The sequence below is a fragment of the Heteronotia binoei genome, chromosome 17 (genome assembly GCF_032191835.1).
Source record: "Heteronotia binoei isolate CCM8104 ecotype False Entrance Well chromosome 17, APGP_CSIRO_Hbin_v1, whole genome shotgun sequence".
In the NCBI taxonomy this organism is placed as follows: domain Eukaryota; kingdom Metazoa; phylum Chordata; class Lepidosauria; order Squamata; family Gekkonidae; genus Heteronotia; species Heteronotia binoei.
In genome coordinates this window covers 46,798,797-46,807,601 of record NC_083239.1, presented here as the reverse complement: position 1 = coordinate 46,807,601, position 8,805 = coordinate 46,798,797, and the positions used below count along the sequence as shown (strand labels likewise).

Here is an 8,805-nt window from a genome sequence, read left to right as displayed (position 1 = left end):
CAGTAGAACTCTATGGTACCATAGAGTTTTTAGCACGAGTCCTAGAGTGTCCCAGGTGCGTCATCTCTGGTGCGATGACATCACTTCCACCTGCCGGCGGGTTGGGGTCCTCTAGGTTGACAGTCAAGCCGAAACCTGAGAGGAGGGGGCTTATAAGAAACCTTTCTAGGCATCCCAAATCCTTTCTCTATGGCTCATGGCAGGGTGTGGCAGGAAGCGGGGAAAAGGAGAGGTGGGAGGAGCCTTGGGGGCTTCCTGCAATGCAGGCCATCAACAGCAATGGACGGGACCAGTGGAACCAAGCCGACATCTGCTAAAGGACTGTGGCAGAAGCTGAACCATCAGCTAAGAATTAGAATTTGTCCATCGGACGCCTTGTCCGACGGGGCAGCTCTTTGGAGTTCTTTAAAAAGAGGAGTACGGAGTGTATCTTTACCCCCCCACCCCCTCTTATGGCTTATAACTTTTAATCCTTTTCCGTTCCATTCTCACCAGAACCCTGACAGACTGTTGGGGCTGAGAGAATGTGATTTTGCAGACAGAGCAGCTCTCCCAGATATTGACCCAGCGATAGGGTTGCCAGGTCCAATTCAAGAAGTATCTGGGGACTTTGGGGGTGGATCCTGGAGTTGTGGGGGTGGAGCCAGGAGCAAGGTTGTAACAAGCAGAATTGAATTCCAAAGGGAGTTCTGGCCACCCCATTGGAAATAATGAAGGATAGGGGTACCTTCTTTCGGGGCTCATAGATTTGCCCCCCCCCCCGGACCAACCTTTTTGGAACTTGGAGGGTGTTTTGAGGTGAGGCACTGGACGCTATGCTGCAAATTTGGTGCCTCTGCCTCAAAAAATAGCTCCAGATACCCACAGATCAATTCTCCATTATACCCTATGGGAATCAGTCTCCATAGGGAATAATGGAGTGCCCAGCAGACATTTCCCTCCCTCCCCCCACTTTCTGATGACCCTGAAGCGGGGAAGGGCCTGCAAACCGGGGGATCCCCTGCCCCCACCTGGAGACTGGCAACTCTGCCCAGCACTCCGAGGTGTGTGAACCGCTAGGCAGAGAATGTCCAGAGAAAGGGCCTTAATTAGCACCATTAGAACTGATTTGAACCTGAATTAAACACTTTATGTCCCCTCGGAGGGGAGAAGCCCCTGTTTGTAGGGGTGTATGATTTATGGTGGTCCAAACCCTATTTTGGAATTTCAGGGCTTTTAAACGCTCCTTAGGGTTTTTTTTGTGGAGGGAGGGGCTGAATTCATGACTATGTTATGAATAAGGAACAAATAAGGAACTTGGAACTACCTAAGCCTCCTGCCTTTCAGTTGGTATTGGAACGGTGGAAAGAGAAGGCAACTGGCGCCATCTTGTGGACAGGACTAGGGATCCCCCAGGAAAGGAAAGGTCCCCTGTGCAAGCACCAGTCGTTTCCAACTCTGGGGTGACGTTTCTTTCACGACGTTTTCACGGCAGACTTTTTACGGGGTGGTTTGCCTTGCCTTGCCTTCCTCAGTCATCCACACTTTCCCCCCAGCAAGCTGGGGACTCATTTGACCGACCTCGGAAGGGCAGCTGCTGCAAGAGCTCTCTCAGCCCCACCCACCTCACAGGGTGTCTGCTGTGGTGGGGGAGAAGATATAGGAGATTGTAAGTCGCTCTGAGTCTCTGTTTCAGAGAGAAGGGCGGGGTATAAATCTGCAGTCTTCTTCCCTCCATTGGAAAGAATGAAGGATAGGGGCAGCTTCTTTGGGGCTCATAAAATTAGGCCCGCTGGTGCAATCCTTTTGAAACTTGGAGGGTGTTTTGAAGAGAGGCACCAGATCCTATGCTCAACATTTGGTGTGTCTGCTTCAGAAAACAGCCCCACTAGAGCCCCAGATACCCGCAAATCAATTCTCCATTATATCCTATGGGGATCGGTTTCCATAGGGAATAATGGAGTGTCCAGCAGACATCCCGCCCCCCCCCCCCCCGCTTTCTGATGATCCTGAAGCAGGGGGAGGGCTTCCAAACCAGGGGATACCCTGCTGCCACCTGCGGATTGTGCAACCCGAACAGAGAATCACGGCTGAGAGTAGAAATGATGTAAGCCACCCGGAGCCCGCCTCGATGGGGAGGGCGGGGCATGAATCGAATTAAACATAAACAAAAAGAAAATCCTACAGCAGGGGTGGCCAATGGTAGCTCTCCAGATGTTTTTTGCCTACAATCAGCCCCAGCCATTGGCCATGCTGGCTGAGGCTGATGGGAGTTGTAGGCAAAAAAAAAATCTGGAGAGCTATCATTGGCCATTCCTGCCCTACAGGGGTGTCGAACTCATTTGCTATGAGGGCCAGATCTGACATAAATGAGACCTTGTCGGGCCAGGCCATGTCGGGCTGGGCCATATGTGTGCCTATTTAAGATTAGGTAGCAGAGATACAAATTTTATAAAGAACACAGACAAATGCAAATATATATTTTTTAAAAACTTAAAATGTTTAGCACTCATTGGTCTTAAAGATATTTTCTTTGTTTTTTCTCCCATGGGATCCAGGGAACTGGGCAAAGGAAGCTCTGGCTCTTTCCTCCCGTCCCCAGGGAACTGGAGGGGGAGCCTCAGCCAGTAGAAGGGAGGCTTAGCTTAGTAGCTCCACTGTGCAACTGAGAGAGCCTGGCAAAGCAAGCTCCCCAAGGGGGGAGCCTCAGCCAATGGAGAAAACAGAGACTTTGCTCTGTAGCTCCTGTACCATTGAGCAAGCCTTGCAAAGCAAGCTGTGATGCAGAAGGAAGCAAGATATAGGGAGAAGAAAGCAGATGACAGCCAGTTGCTCGGGGGCCTGATAGGAGCCCTCCGGAGGCCTGATTCAGCCCCCAAACTGCATGTTTGACACCCCTGCCCTACAGGTTTCACTTCTGTTCAAGGGTATATTGACAATTTCTAATTATTTGGATCAGTTTTCTTTCTTCGTGAGGCTGGTTGTCACGGAACCCTGTAGGGTTTTCTTTTTCTACCCACCTGGTGATTGACAACCCTATTTTGGACCCTATAAACAGTGGCTGCCGCACACGTGAGCACTTCCAGGGGCATGCCAATCCAGAGTTGGCGCTCAGGTTCTGAACGCCAAGTGCCCCTTAGAGGTACAAGACAGGAGCACAACCCAATTTTGAAAAGAAGGACATAGAAAACAGTGGCCACCTGCCTCCCGCCCTCTCTCTGCTTCCCCTTCTTGGAAGGTTTCTTAACACTGCGGATTTCCTCTTTCTTACATCACTGCAGTTTTTTGTTTTCATTCCCTGCGGGGGGGGAGGGGAAGGAGAAGGGGGACAGGTTCGGGATGACTGTTTCTTGTCCTGCCTGGTCCAAACACTGAAAACGACTTGGTCGCGGCGGCAGCAGAAGCGAACATGTTCAATTATTCCGAGGACCTTTATCAGGAGGTAAGTTATCCCTGGCGCAGGGGGGTAAAGCTGCAGTATTGCAGTCCGAAGCTCTGCTCACGACCTGAGTCCGAACCCGGTGGAAGCTGGGTTCAGGTCGCTGGCTCGAGGTTGATTCAGCCTTCCATCCTTCTGAGGTGGGACAAATGAGGACACAGCTTGCTGGGGGGAAAGTGTAGATGGCTGGGGAAGGCAAGGGCAAACCACCCCGTAAAAAGTCTGCCGTGAAAACGTTGTGAACGCAACGTCACCCCAGAGTTGGAAACGACTGGCGCTTGCACAGCAGACTTTGTTATTGTTCAGTCGCGCACCCGAGTCCGACTCTTTGCGACCCCATGGACAAAGTCACACCAGGCCCTCCTGTCTTCCACCATCCTCCGAAGTCTGCTCAAATTTGTGTTTGTTACATCAGTAGCGCTGTCCAGCCATCTCCTCTTTTGCCGTCCCCTTCTTCTTTTGCCTTCTGTCTTTCCCAGCATCAGGGTCTTCTCCAGGGAGTGCTCCCTTCTCATTGGGTGGCCAAAGTATTTGAGCTTCAGCTTCAGCATCTGACCTTCTGGGGAACAGTCTGGGTTCCCCTGGGTTTCCCTCAGGACCGACCAATTGGATCTTCTTGCAGTCCAAGGGACTCTTGAGATTCTCCTCCAGCACCACAGCTCAAAAGCATCTATTCTTCTGTGCTCGGCCTTCCTTATGGTCCAGCTCTCACAGCCATACATCACTACTGCACAGGGGACTACCTTTACCTTTTTAAGCTATCCCCGTGCTTATGAGTCCACCAGGATCTCTCTTCCTCCTAGTTCACAAGGTGGTCACTTCTCTTTGAGTTCCTCTGCCTTTTCAGAACAGGCTGCTGTGCAGGGGTCATTTTGTAGAAAAATAGGTGGCGGGGCTCATTAATATAACTCATTAGCATATGCCACCCTCCCCCCCCCCCCAGCCAAAAGGAACCCGATGCAAGAAAGGAGAGCCCCGGGTGAGCGAAGCCTGCTTGGGTTGACTAGAGATCCAGCCAACCAAAGCAGGCCTCGCTCACCTGGGGCTCTCCTGGGCCACCCTGCCTCCAGTCAAAAGGCCAGCAAGCCACCCATCACCTAAAATCACATAAGAAGTGGAGGAAGGGTGGCGTGGGCTTCTCCAGAGGTTAATGAGGGCTGCTGGGGCCGTGGCAAAGCCCCTGATGGCTGGCTGGCTGCCCGCTCTCCTAATCCAGGGATTGTTATGCAGCTGCACCTCCTATTTAATGGACAAGGTAGGTGGGGAGGAGGAGGGGGAACCCTCAGAAAGGTTCAGGAGCTGCGCTCTTCTGAGCTTCTGCTGAATCTGAGGCCTGCTGCTGTGTAAAAGCTAGGGGCGCTAGCTGCCAGGTGAGGCCTAGAGATCTCCCAGAATTACAAGTGATCTCTAGGTGACAGTGATCTGTGCCCCCCCTGGAGAAAATGGCAGATTTGGAGGATGACCTTCTTCCACCCCACCAAAGTCCCTCTGCTCCAGAGCAGGAATTGTGTTTGGATGGTCTTCTTGGGCTTGCCAAGTCCAATTCAAGAAATATCTGGGGACTTTGGGGGTGGAGCCAGGGGACTTTGAAGGGCGGAGCTGGGAGACTCTGGGGGGTGGAGCCAGGAGACTTTGGGGGTGGAGCCGGGAGCAAGGGTGTGACGAGCATAATTGAACTCCAAAGGGAGTTCTGGCTATCCCATTTAAAGGGACCGCACAGCTTTTAAATGCCTTCCCTCCATTGAAAATAATGAAGGATAAGGGCACCTTTTGGGGGGCTCATAGAATTGTACCCCCTGGTCCAATCCTCTTGAAACTTGGACAGTGTTCTGAGGAAAGGTACTAGATGCTATGCTGAAAATTTGTTGTTTCTACCTCTGAAAACAGCCCCCCCCCCCCGCAGAGCCCTGGATATCCGTGGATCAATTCTCAATTAAACCCCATGAGAATCGCTCTCCATAGGGAATAATGGAGTGCCCAGCAGACATTTCCCCCCCCGGCTTTCTGATGACCCTGAAGCGGGGGAAGGGCCTCCAAACCGGGGGATCCCCTGCCCCCACCTGGGGATTGGCAACCCTAGGAGGGAGGGAGGGAGGAGAGGTCAGAAGGAAGCTCCCAGGTTCAGACAAAGAGAGGCATTCCATTCAAGGAAATGACAGCTATATACAATCAGAGTGATGCAGCGCCCCCTCAGTGTCCGCACTCGCTGAGTTGCTCACTCCAACAGTATTTCGTGAACTCTTCAGAGGCCAGCGTGGTGTATTAAGTGTTGGCCGAGGCTCTGAGAAATCCAGGTTCGAATTCCCTCTTGTGCTGTGGAAGCTCACTGGGTGACCTTGGGCTAGTCAGATTCTCTCAGCCTGACTTACCTTCTCAGGTTGTTGCGAGGATAAAATGGAGAAGCGGTAGGGTTGCCAATCCCCAGTTGGGGGCAGGGGATCCCCTGGTTTGGAGACCCTCCCCCCCGCTTCAGGGTCGTCAGAAAGCAGGGGGAGGGGAGGGAAATGTCTGCTGGGAACTCCATTATTCCCTATGGAGATTTATTCCCATAGAAAATCGTGGAGAATTGATCCACGGGTATCTGGGGCTCTGGGGGGGGCTGTTTTGGGGGGGGTAGATGCACCAAATTTTCAGTATAGCATCTAGTGCCTCTCCCAGAAATACCCCCCAAGTTTCAAAAAGATTGGACCAGGGGTTCCAATTCTATGAGCCTCAAAAGAAGGTGCCCCTATCCTTCATTATTTCCTATGGAAGGAAGGCATTGAAAAGGTGTGCCGTCCCTTTAAATGTGATGGCCAGAACTCCCTTTGGAGTTCAGTTATGCTTGTCACAGCCTTGATTCTGGCTCCATCCCTAATGTCTCCTGGCTCCACTCTCAAAGTCTCCTGGCTCCACCCAAAAGTCCCCAGATATTTCTTGAATTGGACTCGGCAACCGTAAGAAGCGGAGAAGGACGTAAGCTGCTTTGGGTCCCCGTTGGGGTGAAAGGTGGGATATAAATAAAATAAATAGATAAAGTAAACCGCTGAACCCCACAGCCAGGAGGCAACATCAGGGGAAGGTTTGGCCTCTCTGCCTCGTTGCTCACCTTCCAGAGGAACTGGGTGGCCACTGTGTGAGGCAGGAGGCTGGACTAGATGGACCGCTGGTCTGATCCAGCAAAGGTTCTTCTGATGTTCTTATGAAGGCCTCAGCCTCTATACCCTGTTGTTGGCCCTCCACAGGAACTGGTTGGCCATTGTGTGAGTCAGGAGGCTGGACTAGATGGACCCTCATTGGTCTGATCCAGCAGGGCTCTTCTGATGTTCTTCTGAAAGTCTCAGCCACTATGCCCTGTTGCTGGCCGTCCAGGGGAACTGGTAGGCCTCTGTGTGAGACAGGATGCTGGACTAGATGGACCGCTGGTCTGATCCAGCAAAGGTTCTTCTGATGTTCTTATGAAGGCCTCAGCCTCTCTGCCCTGTTGTTGGTCCTCCCTGTTGTTGGCTGGCCATTGTGTGAGGCAGGAGGCTGGACTAGATGGACCACTGGTCTGATCCAGCAGGGCTCTTCTGATGTTCTTCTGAAGGTCTCAGCCTCTATGCCCTGTTGTTGGCTGTCAAGAGGAACTGTTTGGCCTCTGAATGCAACACGATGGTGGACTAAATGGACTCTTGGTGTGATCCAGCCAGGGCTCTTCTGCTGTTCTCAAGGCAGCATGCCTCATTGTTCCAGTTTCACACTCACAACAGCCCTGTGAGGCTGGTTAGGCTTAGAGACAACCATTTGCTCATAGTCATCCGAAAAGCTTTATGTGCATTTGAACCCTGGGCTCATACAAAATCTCATAAAACTAGCCCTAACTAAACTGCAACAAACTGGCTATCGTTTTTGGGAGGGGGACCTGGTTTCTTGCAGAGATTCCCATTAACTCCTCCCTCTCTCCTTCCCAGTATTCCGCCGATTACGATGACATCGACCCCAAAACGGCCCCGTGCGTTCAAAGCGAGGTCAGCAACTTCACTCGCATCTTCAGCCCCGTGGTCTTGTCCGTGGTCTTCGTGGCGGGCTTGCTCGGGAACGGGCTGGTGGTGGCCGTCTTGGGCCGACGCCCGTGTCCCTGGCTCTTGGCCGACTGCTTCCTCTTCCAGTTGGCTGTGGCCGATCTCCTTCTGGTGACGACTCTCCCCTTCTGGGCTGCCCAATTCACCCAGGGTTGGCTGTTCCGAGAGGGCCTTTGCAAACTCTTGGGGGCCCTGATGTCCATGAACAGCTACAGCACTGCCTTCCTCCTGGCCTGCCTCAGTGTGGAACGCTACCTGGCAATTGTCCGCGGCATACAGCTGTACCACCGCTGGAAGCTTCTCCACGCTTACTGGGCCTCCGCCGTGCTCTGGGGAATCTGCCTGGGCCTCTCGGCCGTGGAATTGCACTTCCGCATGGTGTCCTTCATCCCCCAGGCGGGGCAGTTCATCTGCCACCTGGGCTTCGAGGCCCAGGAGGCCGAGTCGTGGCGCCTGGGATTGCGTCTCACTTCTTTCATCCTCGGCTTCCTGCTGCCGGTCCTGGTGATGCTCTTCTGCTATGGCCGGATCTTAGTCCGACTCTCGCACGCTCGCCTGTTTGGCAAGGTGCCGGCCTTGTGCTTTCTGCTGGTGATCCTGGTCCTCTTCGTTCTCTCCTGGGCCCCTTTCCACGTCTTTCTCCTCCTGGATAGCCTATACCGCCAAGGTCATTTCAAGCAAAATTGCGCCTGGGGAAAGGCCCTGGATTACGGACTGTTGTTCACGCAGACCCTGGGCCTGATCCATTGCTGTCTCAACCCTTTGGTGTATGCCTTCATGGGGGTCAAGTTCCGAAGGGAGGTTTCCAGGCTGTGGCATAGACAGGACAGGAGCGGGGGTTGCAGGCCGAGCATCTCCAACTGGGAGTATAGCCAGCCCACAGACCAAACTGCAGCCCGAGATATAGAGTACGATTATTCTGTCATGATGTGAGACTTGCTATGCTGGTCTTAAGAAGATCTGATTGGCTACGATTGTTCCCAGAGAAATGGAATCCCAAGGGAAAACATTGACATTCTCCAGTTGCAATTTTGGGATTTTTTTAAATAGCAATCTCAGCAGAAAAGAGATCCCCCCCCCCCAATAGTCAACTTGTTTTTGATCCCTTCCTGTTGCTGATTCTTTGCTATATTTTTTCTCTCAGCTGTCACTTTTTTCTTCACTGTAGAATAAGCACATGGACAATCCCAGCCAATCAGGGACCATATAATGGACGAGGCAGTGGCACAATGTTTTGTAGCCAATCTGATTTGACTGTATGATGACATTACTGGAGACAAGTGAGGGCTGTTACTTTCTTCTTCGACTTGGAATAAGCACATAGATGATCCCAGCCAATCAGGG

The 8,805-nt window shown here is 52.3% G+C and overlaps 1 protein-coding gene across 1 annotated transcript; it reads left to right on the top strand.

Moving 5' to 3' along the window:
• Positions 1–3,388: 3,388 nt before the first annotated feature.
• LOC132585870 (C-X-C chemokine receptor type 3-2-like) lies at positions 3,389–8,394 on the top strand. The gene is made up of 2 exons (XM_060257747.1): positions 3,389–3,421; positions 7,351–8,394. Exons 1-2 carry the CDS (start codon positions 3,389–3,391, stop codon positions 8,392–8,394), a joined length of 1,077 nt encoding a protein of 358 aa, XP_060113730.1.
• Positions 8,395–8,805: the final 411 nt, after the last annotated feature.